The sequence below is a fragment of the Chanos chanos genome, chromosome 4 (genome assembly GCF_902362185.1).
Source record: "Chanos chanos chromosome 4, fChaCha1.1, whole genome shotgun sequence".
Classification (NCBI taxonomy): Eukaryota; Metazoa; Chordata; class Actinopteri; order Gonorynchiformes; family Chanidae; genus Chanos; species Chanos chanos.
In genome coordinates this window covers 20919454-20937508 of record NC_044498.1, presented here as the reverse complement: position 1 = coordinate 20937508, position 18055 = coordinate 20919454, and the positions used below count along the sequence as shown (strand labels likewise).

The 18055-nt window shown below is 40.7% G+C and overlaps 3 protein-coding genes across 3 annotated transcripts in view; 2 read left to right on the top strand and 1 right to left on the bottom strand.

Moving 5' to 3' along the window:
• Nucleotides 1–1467: 1467 nt before the first annotated feature.
• gtf2h5 (general transcription factor IIH, polypeptide 5) lies at nt 1468–3456 on the top strand. Its single transcript, XM_030772545.1, has 3 exons — nt 1468–1617; nt 2687–2768; nt 3149–3456. Exons 2-3 carry the CDS (start codon nt 2734–2736, stop codon nt 3327–3329), a joined length of 216 nt encoding a protein of 71 aa, XP_030628405.1. The 5' UTR covers nt 1468–1617; nt 2687–2733; the 3' UTR covers nt 3330–3456.
• Nucleotides 3457–3946: 490 nt separating this feature from the next.
• On the bottom strand, nt 3947–7066 carry adck2 (aarF domain containing kinase 2). Its single transcript, XM_030772894.1, has 8 exons — nt 6224–7066; nt 5854–6000; nt 5595–5723; nt 5380–5475; nt 4946–5191; nt 4662–4790; nt 4405–4458; nt 3947–4087 (listed from the first exon to the last, which is right to left on the bottom strand). The coding sequence occupies exons 1-8, from the start codon at nt 7064–7066 to the stop codon at nt 3947–3949; spliced, it is 1785 nt and encodes a 594-aa protein (XP_030628754.1).
• Nucleotides 7067–10183: 3117 nt separating this feature from the next.
• The window catches only part of si:dkey-82f1.1 (DENN domain-containing protein 2A), a 29328-nt gene continuing 21456 nt past the window's right edge, over nt 10184–18055 (top strand). The window contains exon 1 of the mRNA XM_030771108.1: nt 10184–10238. The gene's annotated coding sequence lies outside the window, so the exon portion shown is untranslated. The remainder of the gene's footprint in view (nt 10239–18055) is intronic.

The following is an 18055-nucleotide window of genomic DNA, read 5'->3' as shown; positions in this document are numbered from 1 at the left end:
TCACTTTATGTTAATACCACCCTGCGTCAAATTATTTAGAATGTATGGGTTATTCTGCCTTTTCTAGTCACAATTTACTAAAAACACAAACTTAACTTTTTGAAGTTGTCACATTCCTCTATTTGTAGAATGTTCTCAGATTTGGCACTGAAAGACTTCAAATGTTTCGGATAAAATTCTATGCTCAGAAACGGAGATTCAGCCTCTACTACGTGGTATATGTAGAATATGAATGAATCACAGTATTAACTGGGCTCACAGTCATGGTTGCCAGAGATCTTTTAATGGTATTTATTTATTTATTTATTTTTCAACAGGAGCACTGTATGCTTGAGTTGTTTATTAAGGCTGACACGCGAGGGTTGTCATTTGGTCTTTGTTGTTGTAGCTCTTACTCTACCTCAGGTACACATACTGTTAGAGCCGGTGTTTATTTTATCCAACAGTCTGTTAGTGTTTAGAGTGTAGTTATACATTATACATTTGATCTGTTTTATTGTATCATACTTCTTTTATCATCAGACTTTTACAAAAACCCAACCCAGCCCAGGCACAACGACTCTTCTTTATATCAAACAAAATGGCTGGTTATGAGAAGTTATAAGCCTGAATTCAACCAGCTGAATTAATAGAGAAAATCATTTTCCCAGACTCCTGTTCATCCACCATTTGCCCTTGACGTGCTTTATGGCTAATTTAATGAGTCAAATACAGGCTTCTCTTAAAATTAGTCTATTTCAGCCTAGAACAAAGTCTAACAAAGTGACATATAATATACATTAGAGATGTAAAACTAATAATTGGTGGGGTGTTGTCTGCGTATTGTTGTGAGTTGTATCACCCTTTGTCTGGGTGAAATTTGGCTCCAGCAGCAAATGAATGTGATTTTTGCCACAAAGAGGGGAAAAAGCCCAAATCTTATCTTTTGTTGTTATGGCATTTGCTGGGTTATCTCCTTTCTTATGATTAGGACTGCAGTGTACTGAGGTTAGAAAGTAATCTCCCAGTCTGACCATAAATAAACAATTTGCTGCACCAGTTGTGCAGAAAAGAAAACATCTGAAGCTCATCTGTTTTGCTCTCTTTGTCTGTCCTGCAGTACAATTACGGAAAAATTAATCTGAATAAATTGGAAGGAGGGTTTTTTTTTTTTTTTTTTTTTTTTAAATGTACTGGTGTGGATCTAATGTATGTATGTATGGAGTAATGGGGATAATTAATGGATGAATGAAAAAGGGATAATTGGATAGGTTTAATCATAAGCAATATCATGGGACTTAAGGTTGAAGAACTATTTAAAGAATTAAATAATTACAAGAGTCCGATCGAGACTCGCAGGTAATGGATTTTTTAAGAAAAAAAATGGTATGCTGTAGGCGGCTGATAATATTGAACGAAAGAAAAAGTGTACTCCTCTACAGCAGGTGGCGTTATCATCTTTTTAAACCACAGAAGAAGTGTTAAATGTTGGCCTTAGTAGAGTGTTGTAAAAGAGTGTGATAAAACGGGGTGAAAGCAAAGCTTACAATTCAGCTGAGACAAGTTTAATAAGATAAACAGAGGCACCTGCGAACGTTTATGGACGTCTGACCCATAGCAGAACTCGCACTGACTCAGGTGAGTGTTTTCTCTTACTTTCTTACGGCCCCATTTTTTCTGAGTGTCATAACAATAAAATTGCTATCAAGCAAGCCAGCTGATTAACGCATTTCAATATTTTACCTGGACTTTAAATGACCACAGAAAGAAGAAGATAGCCAAGTCCTCACGATGATATTAAAATGACATATTTTCTAACTTCATCTTTTGACTGAAAATTTGTCAGTGATGTCTCGCAGATGTGGCGGAACACACAAGCTTTCTCATTCCCGGTATTAGCTAACGTAATCACAAAATGCAGACAAGGCTGTGTAAGGAACTACTTGCCAAGCACTTATTTTTTTAAGGCTAGAACTATTTCTATTTCGCTCGTACTCACACGGTTGGTGGTTTACCATGTTTTCATAAAGGTGATGTGGGCTAGAAGCAGACGCTATTGTAAATAAAATAAGTGTGTTAAGAAATATCATTAAAATATTAATCTAGGTGTGTTATGGAAATAATCTGATATCGCCGTTGTTTGGCGTGGAATGCCCACTTATTTTGGCAGTATTTCCTATCATTATAGGACTTCGCCTAGCTAACGAAGGCTAACGTATGAGCAACGTATATAAAAAGAACTAATTATCAAGGCTATTTCGTTGATGCTTTAGCGACCTCAAATTTTCTTGTTAAGTTTTAAGTTCGCCTTAATTATTCATACCGATTGAGAGACGGAGGCTATTTATTCTTGCTAAGAATATAAGCAAATGCAAGTTGTCAGTATGTATGGATAAGCCCTAAAAGAGGGACCATGAAAACCTCCACATAACGTCATAGCTCGGCTGTTTATTGGAACAGAGTGCTGGTCTGGCTTCCTACAGTCCTAAACGCTGTGGTTTAAAGAGCCTCATTCATTCAGGAGAAATATTTACTTTCCCCGTATTTTGAGACCATGAGACAAGGCACTCAGACTTAATATATGTCTTCAGTGGTGTTGATTTCTAAACTGTGGATACAACCTATTTTTCTACCGTATTGTCTCTTAATTAAGCACTGCACATTGCATACAGAGAATGTTGTAATGTTCCCTGTTCTTTCTCCCTAGAGTACAGACTCTTCATTGGGGATTAAGGTCACTCAGCTCATTTTAAGATGGTCAATGTCCTGAAGGGAGTTCTTGTTGAATGGTAAGACCTGTATATATAGACAAACTGGTCTACACAATATGCAGAAGATCAGTATTTCTAAACTCATGCCACAGGGGGCCACTGGACAGACACAAAGTATTCAAGTCCAAAAAAAATAAGATTGTCTTTAGGAAGCTGTTCATGAGTTTCTTCAAAATCCTGGTAAAATACACAGTGAAGACCCCAATTTCACTCATTAGAATGACCAATGCTCTGATTGTACTGAGTCAGTAAGATGTACTTGTACTGAGTGAATACAGTTACATGCTGTCAGGAGTGTTCCGATAATTGAGTTTGAAAAGTGCTGCTATAGAGAACTGATCATTCCACCATCAACAATGCTGTATTGTTACTGTCTCTCCACCCGTGTCTTGAAACAGCGACCCTGCTATGAAGCAGTTCCTCCTGTATTTGGACGAGACGTCGGCACTGGGCAAGAAATTCATCATTCAGGACTTAGATGATACGCATGTCTTCATTCTGGCCGAGGTGGTTCAGATTCTGCAGGAGAGAGTCGGAGAGCTGATGGACCAGAACTCTTTCCCCATCACACAGAAGTGAATTTAAAACAACAACAAAAAAGAAACCCTTCTTTCTCTGAATTTTGACAACTACAATTTGGATGTTTGTTTCCTGAAGTGTCAGATGTTTCGAATAAGAAAAGTTTATTAAAATGTTTTCCATTGTTTTATTGTGCTTTCCCTTTGTTTAATCTTGCTACATGCACGCATGCATTTTTTAAAAAAATAACCCTGTTGCAAAAATAGAGGTGGTAAACATGCTTCTCATCTTATACACAAAATGTTTTCATTCAACAATTCATTTCACAGTAGCTAATCAAAGGTCCCATCCAAAGGTACAAACAGAGCAGTGATTGTCACAAAAATAATTACATCTTTTAAGCAGCTTTTAAAGTTGATTCTAATTGCGGTAAAGGACAGTTTATTTTTTAAGCATTGTTACAAAAACACAAGACAGTCTAGGGTGAGTGCTTATTCACTGATATGCAGAAATCGTTCAGTGGAAATGATTAGACAAGGGAATTCTTTGAAGAAGAAACTATAGGCTTGGACTCAACAACCAGCGCTATTTTCAAAGCAGTTACGTCAGATGTGTTTTTTACAGAGATGAGGTCATTTGTTGTTCATGTAATGTTAGGTGGTGAAGAGAGTGTAGGCTTAAAGGAGAGAGGCACAGTTTTTCAAAAGCAGAGGTTTGGCAATCTTCAAAATGTCCAGGTTAGGATCCAGAGACCTGCCTAGTCCCTCCAGCACCATGATAGCAAACACCACAGAGGCAAAGTTACTCTCCAGCTTTACCTGAAATGAAATGATTGTAATTTGGATTGTATATGACCAAAGACATCTCTCTTTAGACATAGTCCAATCAAAAATATTTCTTTTAAAATTTGCAATGCAAACAATAAAACTAACTAGGTAGAATCCAGTACACAATATCTTGCCTCGTTTGAGTCATCACGGTCACTCTGTCTTGATAAAAAATTGTGAACAACATGATTCACCAAAACAATTAACAAACTGCAACCTTATCTTGTGGGCTTGAACTGTTGAAATCAACTTAAGATGTGGGGTAACTGGCCCCCTCTGCTGGTCAGTACAGGTTACAGTTGTCTTACCTTGTGATGAATAAGTAATCCAAAAACTTTAGACAGCAACTCAGCCACCTGAACCTGAACATGAATCAAATGAGACAGGACAGATGAAAAACTTTATATCACTCTGAACTACAATGTTGAGTTAATTACCACACAACTTCACACAAAAATAATTCTATTTCACCAAGTTAAACACTGGCACAATCCAAGTTAGATGTGATGAACGAAGGTTTGTTTACAAATGTGTGTGTGTGTGTGTACCACATTCATTCCAGCACCTTTCCTAGAGACAGGGTATCGCTGAGAGCCTGGTCCACTAGCTCTGCCATTTCTCTTTTAAAGCGAGGAACATCCTGACACTCATTGGCCCTAGCGTGGTTCAAAATCAGTTCTGCTACCCGCTCCCCCTGTCCGGGAAAAACAAGAAGTCATTTCCTTAAATTACACATACACTCCAATATAATTAAAACCATTATCACATAAGAGGACAAAAAAACGACACTGCACCATGAGTTAAAGGAATAAATAACGTGAAGGAGCACCAAAGCTGTACATTTCTGACCTGTCTGAGGACCACGGCTGTGAAGACGGCTTTGAGGTTTGTTAGGTCTCCTTCGCTGAGCTGAGCCACAATGCCGGCGTCCAGTAAAACCAGCTGCATGGATGGAGGGGACGGTCTCATGCTGACCACCACCGTGTCCCAGAGGTCCGTCAACGTGGCCCTGTCCTGGGGAACCTCCCCCCTGCCACCCTGAACCAGGATGTTCCCTGGGTGGAGATCCCCGTGCACAAAGTTATCCAGAAACACCTGCCAAAAGACAGATACAGGATACTATTTCTGAGGTTTCCTCACCAATGTATCGTTTCAAACGCTAGCGACAATGACTCAGAAGTCTGCGACAACTTGTTACTGCTCTGTAATGAGTTTTATGTTTGACTGAACCAGGAACTGGAGTAAATGGTTACTTTCCAAACAAGAACAACCTACTCCCTCACCATCTTAAGAAGGGTGTCTACCCCCATTCGGGCAATTTTCTGCTTGACTTCCACAGGCACTTCAGCACTGAGGTAATTAGAGATGGGCTCACTTTCCTGAGGCAGGAGTTAAAAGAAAAGACCCAACATGTTTCTCTGGTACTTGAATAAACCATATTTTTGCAGTTAAAGATATGTATAGAACATGAAAAATGAGACAGTACAAAAAAAATCACCTCATATGTCTCTACTAAGACGGTCCTTGTGACAAATGGTCTGAGGGGTGTTGGGAACTTGATATAATCCAGATCCTTGAAGTTTTCTTTGAACTTTTCCATGTTCTTTGCTTCAAACCGTAAGTCAATCTGCAAAAACAAACAAACAAACCAACAAACAATAAACAACACCTGCATCTGAAAACAGTGCAGAAGAACTACATCTGTCTTATGCGTAAGGGATGAATTTTGTGGAGTGGGGTGAGATGGGGATCAGTACCTGTTTAATCATGAGTTTTTCAAATTCACCCACAATCTCAGGGAAGCTGAGCCACTTGAGACCAGGCAGACAGTTTATCAGCTGACTGCCCACCTTCATGAGAAGAAGATCTATCTGAACTTGTCTTCTGACTCCAGGATGAAGCACCTATTTTCATGACAATTGCAGTGGATGTTATTCACAGAATAACAAAGCTGTGTTCTTCTGTTCATTACCATGATAACTACACATAGTCTCACACCACCCTGTGTCTGAAAAGATACACCATGTGTTGCTACAGTAATAGGAGCATCTGTGAAATTATGGTTTACATATGTAGTAGTGTGATGTATAAGGATATTTCCTCCAATATTTTTCTCTTTCATTTTACCTTGATAGCCACAGGAATCAGGTGCTCCTCTCCTGAGGAGACACTTTGATGTAATTCTGTAATCTTTGTGTCTTCTCTTTCCTCCTCCTTGTTCTCCAACAGGGGACCCAAGGCTCCTCCGAGTCCTGGGATCTCCCAAGCTTCAAGAAGGTCCTCCTTCTCCATCTGATTCACCAGGCGCTGGAAGACTGGGTCTTCCACATTGCTTACCCTGGCCTTGGCCCTGTACACTTGAGCCACACAGCCAGATCCTACAGGTTCTTTACTGTCGAAAACAAACAACTGTTTCCAGTCTTCACCAAAGGCCCTCCTCAGGCACTGTTTGGTGTGAGCCCATGCGTGAGGTCTGACTCGTACATGGAGCCGGGAAAAACGATCGCAGAACTCTATGGAGAAGATGTCCCGCCGTGTGCTGGCCCACTGGCCAAGCTTGATGAAGGTAGGTCCAGAGGTCTCGGTGACCCACAGCAGGGCGTCGAGCCAATACGAAGCCCAGCGCTGAGAGAGCAGACTCAGAGGGTAGAGTAGCAGCAGGGGGCTAAATTTGAGCAGAAGCACCAAAGCACGGAGACCTAGCCTAAAGATAAACACTAGCCTGTGAACCTGCACTTTGGCAAGAGATTTTCTCTCGACAGTCCTCTGTGACAGTGATGCTTCTTGGCATTTTGCCACACAAGTGCCCCACCCTGCACCACAACACAGCAGTGCAACTCTAGGTATCTGATATAATAGTTGACCCCTTTTGATTTGACGGGGTGCTACTCGAACTGCCACGGGAACTCTGACCCTGAAGATGGCGTACCTACAGTACTGGACGAGACTTCTCGCACAGAACAGCGACATTTTGAGGTACTTAGCTTGCTTGACGTAACGTGCGCTTTTACTTGTAAAAAAGGAGTTGCATGAGTAAAACGTTTACATATGGCTAGATATACACTGGTCCAAAAATACTCACTGTCTCAATGACATACTTTAAAATCATATGTATGATGTCCCCCATTGCTCTGCATACATAAAACCAGAGAAATCTGTTGAGTTCACAAATTCCACTGATAAGCTTAACAAGAAAAAGGCACTATAGCTAAGACGAAACTGCACTTATTTACAGATGCTTCAAAAAAACCAACAATTAAACAAGTCAAAGTAATAATGTCTGTGTCTGACTACAGTGAAAATAAATACCCCACGATCCACGAAGAAACAAGCCGACAATTCCGACAAAATTATTTCAAATCCTCACAACATGGAAACCGTTCCCACACAGTACAAAATCTACACCGGAGCCTCCTACATTTGAATAGAGCACGACTGTTAGTAGTTGAGAATGAGACGCGCGTCTACAACAACGCTAATTCTCATGCTGCTTGGACATGACACTGTGAATAAATAGTTATTTTATCGTATCTAGTGACTACTGCTAGGAGACACTTAACACTAAGCAAAAACTGTTTGCTTGCTTAGTTTTCTAGCTAGCAAAGTTATGCTACCCTAATGTGCTTGCCCGGTACCTTGCTAGGGGCATCAGACTGCAAACTTTCTGTGCAAATTTCCACGACCCAAAGACAAATCTCTCTGTTTTCTCATATTGCAAACGAAAGTGCTTTTCAGTCAACGAAGAAAGTGCCATTTAGCATTACCGGCTTCTTCACTCTTGCTCCTCTAAGTCCTCTGTGTTGGTTCATTCAAAATTGTTATGACACTTGGCAAGCTACTTCCGGTACTTCACTAAATGAATTCCGTGCAGTCAAATCGTCTGAATTACCGCCCGTTTCAAACATCTTACAAAATGCTTCTGTGCATACACTGTTTATTATATACAACACAGGCAGGAACTGTTAACGACATCCAGTACGCGTAAGACAATTCAAGCACTGATAGACCGTGAACAGGAAAAATACATTTAGTTCCACGACCAAAAGAATTAAGGCGGCTGAAAGAGACGACACAATAGGCCAATGTAAAAACTGGTATGCGAGAATACCGACCAAATGTTTGAAATGAAAACTGGATAATACTTTGTGATATTTAATTATTTGGACTCAGAGGTCGTTTTCGGATCTCTACCGTTAGAGGGAGACAAAGTACCGAAAACTTCCCAGTCTACAAAAGCTAACACGATCGTTTCAGTAAACCTCCTCACAATTCAGTACATCATAAAATCTCTTTAAAGAAAAAAGAAAAGAAAAAAAAAACTACATAAGAAATCATTGCAATCATGTTTTTCTGAAAGGATGCAACGGTATTTTTGTTCTAAGGATTTTTTTCTCTGTGACTCACAAATGTTTTACAACTATTATACTCCCCTGCACCATTCAACTACTATTACTACTACTACTACTACTACTACTACTACTATACTAACAATAACATAGATAAGGAAGAACAGAGAAAGATTCAATTTAATTTTTTCATTTCACTTTGTTCATAGTAAGATATATCTTACCATTGTCTGATTGCATTCAGGAATAGAAGGCTGTCAGTGAGGAAAAAGTCCCTCTGCCTTGCTGTAGAAGGGTTTGAGCTACACAATAGATGGGAGACACTGAACAGATGTTGTATGATTAACCCCCTCCCTACTCTTCTCTGGGGTCTTTTTTTTTCCTTTGGACCTTGGCACTTGAAAGAAAGACCCCAAGGTCTTAAAAGCTAATGCATTGCTGGGATACTGAAAACTTTAGAGAGTTAATCCTTTAATAAGTCTCTCATTTAAGTCAGTTACAGGCACCCAAAAGTGCCATGCTAGTGTGGTTTATAGTGAGGTGAATAGTTCATTAATATCAGTGACTAAGAGTCTTGCATCATGTAAACTTTTGAGTCTTGGTGAAACCTGATCTCAGCTCTCTTTACTCTTTCTCTCTGCAGCCAGAGCCCAGACTGCCTTTCTAATGCCTCATCTTGCCCAGTTTCACTCTCCCAGTCTGAACCTGTTCCCATCCTCAAACTCACATGCCCTCAAGGCCTGCTAACCACTCGGTTCATTGTTCATAGCGAAGCAAAACACAGTTGTGTGTGTGTGTGTCTGTGTGTCAATATGTATTTGTTTCAGAGCTTGAAATGCCCAGGCAAAAACATGGCCATGAAAGGTGGATATGGCTCAAGACAGAAAAAGTGCTCGGGTGAACCTCTTTGGCTCTCCCCTTTGTGCATGGGCACAAATCATAAATGATACTAAATCAGCTCTTACTAACACCGATTTATGTCTTTAAGGCAACTGCCACTTTTCAAACTGATTGTTCCTCACTGAAGAATAATAATGTCATTGAATAAAACTGCAAATGGTATCAGTTTGTCCCTGTGCTGCTCACCCTAAGCAAAGAAAAAGAAGGCCCTTCGGCACTTTTAATTGGTTCCTGGCAGAGGCCGTTATTTATGTATTCAGTTACGCTCAGCTATGCCCTCTTCCTACTCCATTCCTCCCCTTTTTTTTGAAAGCAGGACACTCTGTTGCCCCAGCAACTGGGCCTCCAATCACTCGGCCAGCTGCAGATTAGTTCAGCAGTGGGGGGCTGGGGGGAGGGGGGCACTGAGGCGCTGATGGAAAAGCAGAAGAGGGAGGCAGAGAGAAGGAGGGAAGGAGGGGGGGTTGCAGGGAGAGGGAGGGGTGGGAAAAGTTCAGAGAGAGAGAGAGAGAGAGAGAGAGGCAGGAGAACAGAAAGAAGAGGATAGCATAGACAGAGTGCAAAAAGTTGAGTCAAGAGAAGAGGACTTCACGTTCAGTGCAAGTTTCGAAGGGGGAACTAGAAGATTCAACGTGACTTCACTTTTCTGACTGAAAGAAACTTTCTAGAGGAAAAGCTGTAGCTTTTTTCAGCTTGGTGGGAGAAAAAAAGTGGGTAAGAATCAGTGAGAGGACCCGGCTCTGTGAAAGGAGAGTAATAACTGAGAGGAAAGAGGAAGAAGTGAAACAGCTTTGAAGGAAATCATGCGAGTGGATGCTGCCAGATCCAGTGTCATATTTCACAAAATGAGAGATCACTGCAAGACCGCTCCTACACGGCTCATCCAGCTTAGGAAGGTGAGGGGAGTCTATGTGTATGTGTTTGTGTGCGCGTGCGCATGTGTATGTGTGCTGGGATAAATTTATTTAACTTGTCTTTGAACAATATGTGTTTGCATTTCTTAGTGTTCTTTGTGTGCACTTCTGTCTTTGGTGTGGGTGTGTGAATAAATGAGTGAGTGTGTGTGTATGCCTGTATGTATGTGTGTGAGAGAGAGAGAGTGAATGTGAATGTGTGGGTGTGTTTATTTCAGGACTGTGAAACATTTACCTCTGATTATTTTTGTGGTACTATCCCAATTAGAGTGTTCTGAGTTGCATCAATCAATGACAATTTGGAAATATGGTAGAAAAAAGTCATCAGGACTCTCTATCCATGAGTTAAAGTAAAGCTGAAACATGACTCATTTTGTGTCAGCACATAAAGATAGTCAGAGGACAATAAACAAGGTTGTGAGGTGGAGGGTAGGAGAAAGAATTGTGTTCTAAAGAGCTACATTCCAGCCTTGCCTTTGAGTGGGGATGGAGAAGTGCATAATTGGATAAGTGAGGTTAGTCATTTCTACCAGCAGAACAATGGCTCCTCTTCAGTGCATTTTAAATGGGCAGTATCAATATATTAAGTCTGTGGAAAGAAATAGCACTGGACTAACCCTTATTGATGGAAATCTCCAAAACTGGTTACAATCTTAATGTTATCACTGACATACTCTTTAATTAAGAAGCTGGTGTTTGTGAGGCTCAGCTGTTTTTAGACACCATTGAGGTTATTTCCAGTAGTACTGACACTATGCTGTGAGTAAGTCCTAAGAGAGGACTACTCCTAGAGAGGAGATGTGTGTTTAGTGGGCCTCCCTTAATAAAACTCAGGTGCAGAAAGAGCAGGTGTTGACGGTTTTATCCCTAAAAGGGCTGCAGGATATGTAGGCTTTTTCTCCAGTTTCATATAAGCAGACCTGATACATCTAACAAAGATCTCAAACTCTCTACATTTTAGAATGAGGTATTGTAGTTCAGGGCTGGAACAAAATTCAATGGGAAAGGGAACCTGCTACCCTCTGCTAAAATTTCTCTCTAATCATCAATCAGAATTTCTCTTAGACAGTTTTATACAGTCATCTGTCCAACAAATGAATCTGAGGCCTTGTCCACTGTGTTTTCCCTAGGGAAAGTAGATCACTTTTTAGTTTTGCGTTGTTGATTGGCAAAGTTCTGTGTTGCTTTTTGTAAATGTCAAATGATTTATGCTTCCAGTGTATCAAATAACTATCAAAATTCATTGGTTACATCTCAACTGGTCAAACGGCTGAAAACTGCCCGCTAGCTGCCCGCAGTGGAGCAGTTAGAGCAGAGAAATCAGTTCTCCGTGTAAGAAAATGATCTGGCTCTTTTGTGAAGGGATCTGGTGAAGAGCCCCAGTCCCCTTGATGGCTGTTATCTGACTGCAGGCCCCGTTTGATAGGCCAAGATGTTTACATTCTCTGCTGCTACGATAGCCACTAACAGGATGAGCGCTCCACTGTGTAAAGCTATGCTTGAGCTTGTGGACAGTTTGGTAAACAGCTGAGGATAAATTGAGAGGAGCTCACAGATATGGATTCCAGCTGATGTTTGGATGATATCATTCTTTTTTGTACCGTGTGTTCATTGTACTGTTCTCTCCTCTTTACAATCTCATTTAAAATATCTGCATTGCTTTAGCAAATATTGCTTGTGGTGTGCTTGTACATGTTATTATCTCTCTCTCTCTCTCTCTCTCTCTCTCTCTCTCTCTCTCTCACTCTCTGTCGCTCTCTTTCTTTCTCTCCTCTTCCTCCCTCCCCACTTCTCTTTTTCCCAAGTGACAACATGGAGAGCTTGACATCTGCTTCCATTGTACTGCATCACAAGGCAGTTATATAGTCATGGAAATGGTGTTGCATCTGGCCAGTAGTTTGATCTACAGACTCAGTCCAGTGACAGCAGGCTCTCAGGACAGTGTCATTTCCACAGAGAACCCCATGTAGTTATCTCAGTGGGGAGCCCTTTTTTGTCTGGCAAAGCTACAGGAGGCATTTTCTTAGCCGTTTACTGACTTTCGTGAGTTCCCCATACAACCAAGCTGCTGGCCGTTTCCACGGTGAGAGCTCAAGAATGCATCCTGCAGAGTGTGGTAGAGAATTCTTAGTGCTCATGATTCCATGAGCATGCTTTTTGTTGAAGCTGACCTGTGCTTGCAAGCTGTTGTTCTAACACTACCTCTGTTCTCTGCCCAGTCTCTCCTTCAGTCTGGCACAGCAAGAGATGTTTGTGTAGTTGTCATGGACAGAGCAATTTTGGGATTTAAAATTGTTGGCTAACTTTTTCCTCAGGGCATTTAAGGAACAGTTTTATTATTTTCCAACTTCTTATCTTTAAAGAATGGAATATTGATGAGTTCAACTGGCAGTGATAGCTTAGTTTCAACATGCTAATATTAGTTTACTTTACTAGCTTTCCAGTTGAATTAAATGAGTAATTATTTCATCAGCAGTTACAATGAGACATCACACTGTAAGATACAGTTAAGTGCTTAAAGTCAGAAGATGTAGCTGGTCTTTTATCCACATTATCTCATCCCAATTACAAAAACATCAGCATTGAACGATGTGTGAGTGTGGTTGAATCCAGTTTCCATTAACCTAAAGCACTTATCTCATGCCTGCCTTGTGATATTACAATGTTGTAGGGTTTTTGACTGTGATAGCAACTGATCTGCTGTAGTTTTACAGAAAAATATCTGGTAATATGCACAATTACTTGTTCTCCTGTTCTTACATACAGAATATATATATATATGTACATATTATCATCTTACATTTTATTTCTCAGACTAACACATAGTGATACCACACGTTGTGCCAGGTTTTTGATGATTTCCATATGAAACGTTTTATAAAATTGGGATAGTTTTGACCTGACTCATGTAATCCTGCTGTTTTAAGTTAAGAAAGCTAATGTTAGCATTTTGAAAAACAACAATAATATCAGGCAAAATACATCAAATCCCTGTCTAGAGAGTTGTTTTAAGGCAATAGTGACAAGAGGGAAAATGCTGCTTGCAGTTGAGGGAAAAAAAAATTCTAGGAGTGAAATGTAAAACAGGGATGTCCTAGCCCAGTGCTGAAAGTCTGGAGGCCTGCTGCTGGTTTTTGCTCTCTGCCCATAATGAAAAGCTGATTTTTACCAGGTGTGTGTGTGTGTGTGTGTGACGGATTCACCCAGAGCCAGCCTCAAACCACTGACCTTGGGGTAGGCAGTCAGAACATCTTTAGAGAGATGGAGGTTTATCCACAGCACCACCCTTGACTGGCTTGTTGCCATGACATGTGCTCTCATCACCTAATCAAAGGGCGCAGTGGTTGGGCTGACAGGATAACCAGCAGAATTCTAAGACAACACTTTGGCACTTCTGATCGAGGGCATAGTTGTAGAACTGTTCAGTTACTCTTTTGCTGATCTGTCATTTACAGGCCCACTGCCTGAGGTTAATTAAATAAATTCATATTAACCCATCTTGCATGCATTGGCACACTAATGATGTATTATTGGGAGCGAAAAGTACATCTTACACACTCTGAATGCACGTATGTTGTGCTCTGTGTGCACTCACCCTGGAGCTGTGCCTGGATGGTTTACATTCATACTGAAATGTTGATTTTGACTGGGAGTGGGGTGAAGGGTCATTGGGGTAAGAGAGAGAAAAAGAAGAAGAAAACTGTCTGTTGCACTAAGGATCTCTGACTCCGGAAGAGCTCTTTCCCAAGCTCTCGCCTTGCACAGTTCCTCCAGGGAATAGCCGGAGAATTATAAAAATCCGTTCTGCATAGGCGGTGCGAGAATGGGATTGGGAGAACTGATGGGAATTCTCCAGGCGGAACCGCAGGAGCGTGAGTGAAAACAGGAAGACTAACTGGAGATTTGGCAACGATTCATCTCTAAGATTTTGGGGGGTTAGGGGAGAGAGGGTTTATAGAATCCTTCACTGCCACAAACATATGGGACAGAGGCCTGGCCCTGCCAAAGAAGAGGTGCAATGTAGAAGCCAGTGCCAGGTTCCGCTTCTGTCTGTAACAGAGGACTTTGAACAAGGGTAGATGTTTAATGCACATTCTTGTGTTGGTTCCATGATAGTACATAGTACATAGGCTGGCACTTGGGCAGATTTATAGGGAACAGGCCCTTAAAGACAGAACAGAAATATAGCTTGCTACTAAACAGAGCAGCACAGATATGCAGCACAGAGTATTACACAGAATGGAAATACAGTGCAGATCAGGAATTTAGTACAATTCAGAGGTGTACACAGGATAAGACAGAACCCAGTTTGGTCTCTTGAAAGAATTTAAATGCTTGAACAATGCTTCGGTGTTGTATGGAATTCAATGCATGATATTGTATGAAAAGCTCTGAATAGTAACTCTTCTCAAATCCCTAACCGTAACCATATATATCATAGCAGAACCAGGGGTGAAGAAAGTCTTGAGTATGAAGTCAGGTGACAGACTTTAAAACAACTTCTGCTATCACTGAAAGAGAACAGAAACTTCCATGAATGTTCAACAGCACATCTCCCAGTGTCAGAAAATGGCTCTTTTCCAGTCTCTTAGAAAAATCTTTGAGTCACAAGATTGAATTGTTGCCCAATTGACCTGTAAAGACTCATGTTTTTACACATTGTTTCTTCTGAAAGGACTCTGTTACTTTAGAAGACATCAGTACCCACTAACTCACTGATAAAGTGTTTAATTCAGTGGAGAATTAAATGAGAATTAAATCATTAGAATGGCTGATGTCATTGGCTCAAAAAACACTAGAACATTCCAGAAAAAATCTATGATTACATTCCATCTACATGAGGACTGCTGAGACCCAATAAAACCTGTTTCATGACTGTCAGATCAGATTTTCTCTCATTGTCCCCATTTTGTTATTTACAATCCTACAACGCCGATGATGTCAGAACTCAAAAACTCGATTTTCCAGAAGTAAACAGCCTGTAAGAGCACTGCCTGAATACACTTTTGATTAGTTCACTCTTTTTGGTAAACACTTTTTTTTTTAGTCCCTCTATCATACCGTGTACTGTGTTAAAGGCTTTGTGTAAAAAGGAGTAAAAAGTGTAGCTTAAAAGGTAGGGAATGTCCTGAATCTGGGGCAGCCATTTCACCCAACACCAGATTTCACCCAACACCAGTCTGTTTGCAAAGAAGGAGAGGTACAAATAACAGTCAGTGGTGACATCAGTGATGAAAGTGATTGGGTCCGTGGGTTTTTCTTTTTGGAAGGCTAATGCTATTGTAAAAGTTTAAAGAGTCTGGGGGTTGCTGAATTAGACTGTAGGAGGATAGAAATAATCACTCCAATGCCAATCGCTCCCCCTGATTTTTTTTCTTTAACTGTAATGTGAACTACCAAGGGCTACCATCTTACTCCATGACATACCTCCAGAGTAACACAAACGTTTTCATTTATGTCCTTATAATGTTTCTCGGGTCTTGACCAAATTTCTGGGGTCCCCCCGACCATTTCACCTTTACACTATGCATACTTAAATTTCCTGTGCTTCTTTATGTTCATTTGTAATGTGTAGAGTACACTGGATTAATTGCCTTTCATTGTTTAATACCAAGTACAGCTGTGTCACTTTACAGTTAAACCACCAAATGACATATGGGTTTCTCTGTCCCTGGTGGTTCAGCTACCACAACATAACATTATTTGCTCTTAACACATTTCCTTTATCTTAACACAGGAAATAATTTGAAATGCTTGTTTAATTTGGCAAAAACTTCTCCATAGGAACATTTATATTGTCACACTACCCTGGACTGTCAAAATACGCAACTGTCATCAGGTCATTGCTTTGCTTTTCTCTTCTTTCTCAGTGTCTAGTTGAAGCTGACTGTGTCTTGGACATGCTTTGAGTTGCTCTGACTGAGGCTAATTCAGCCATTTGGAATAGCCACAATAGCATAAGCCACCTCATTTTGCTGGGATTCCTACCAAGACCATAAAGAGGTTGATAGGAATAAGTAAATTCTTATGGGCTTAAAGCATTTCTGCATTGTTTTTCCACAATTAGATATTAGACCAAAAAGGAACATCAAATAACCCAGTTATGAACTTAAAAACAATGTGCATTGATTAATAATAGCACATTAGTATGTAAAATCTGGAAACGTGTAGATCTGTTTGGCTCTTTTTAAAAGAGTTTTTGTAGGCTAACATTGACATGGCTCACTGTAGTTCATCAACAGAGAGAACATGGTTATGACTTGGTATTGGCCTATATACCAAGTTCACACTGAATGAATCTTACTTAACCATGACAAGAACTGACCTCTGCATAAACAGTAGGCTTGGGTTCATTGCGATCTCCATGCTAAATAAAAGCTATTGCTAGCTCCAGTCGGGGAATGGATCCAGATTAGCTGGCATACTCCCTAGGAGGCTAATTGGTTGCAGATTGGGCTGTGCGCGAAGCAGAGAAAGAACTTCTCTCGAATGAGAGGAGGGGTATCAAGGTTTTTCTTTTTTTCTGTCCCGCCTACACAAAGAAAGAAGATGAAATATGATCCCTTGCTCCAGATGGAGAAAGAGGAGTTGTTTGCTTGGCCTCCCTCTATGGATCCTTCTTCTCTTCTCTTCTCTTCTCTTCTCTTCTCTTCTCTTCTCTTCTCTTCTGATAGCCACCTTAACCTACAAACAATATGCACCATTTCTGGGCCATGGGGTTCACTTTAAGTTCAAGAGATTTGTGCCAGATCCTTGTCCGGTCTATTTGGCATTCAAAGTGGAAGTAGAATAACCCATGTCTAACTGAGAGCCCCCCACTTCCCTCCCTTTACTTTCAAAACAATGGGATTTTATGTTATCATTTATAGCCTACAGTATAGAAACTGCCATTTTCATTCACAGTCTCCATGTCACAAACTTATCTCCTGCAGTGTTGGAGTGATAATGGAGTGGGAGAGGTTGGGATCACAACCTCACATCCTGCCATTGCTCATTGTCTTGTACTCTGTTGACTATATTTGTCTGTCTGTCTTTCTGTCTCCTCTGTCAGCCAAGGTCTCCATAAAGCAAGAACCAGAACAAACAAGAAAATAACTGTTTGTGTTGACAGCATTCACTTGTTTGAGCCATTGGAGTTTTGGAGTGCACAGTGGTTAGTAGCGCGGTTTCGTTTGTGAACCACAATTACATCCCCTGTACTTTTCACATATCCTAGAACTTCCATACAGATATAATCTTTATTTTACATGAAATCTGAGGCAATAACTTATGTGTTATTATGGTGTTTAACAAAGTACACAAAGTAGATGGCCACATCTAAGGATGACTCTCAGATGAATACAAGTAACTCTGCAATAAGAAAAAAAGCTATACTCATAATTCAGACAATGGCAGTACATATTAAGTTATATTGGACTAAGTTGATAAGAACAAGGAAGATGTACACACACACACACACACACACAATCACACATGCACACACACGCAAATTAATTGTTTAGTGGTGTCCCCTATAGTTCCTCTCGTATTCTGTGGCTAAACCAGACATATTCCTGTCTGCAGCCCATCCTTTCCCAAACAGGCAACAATGACAGAGCAGGGGGCATAGCACAGCAGCCCTGGGGCCTTCCTCCGCTTGGGCCTGAGTGAGCCAGTTTGCAGGCTATTTTGTGTGCAAGTGTGTATGTGTGTATGTGTGTGTCTGTGTCTGTGTCTATGTTTGTGTGTTTGTGTGTGTGTGAGTGTGTGTGTGAGAGGGTTCCCATGGGTTGCCAGATAGGAATGTTTACTATATTCCG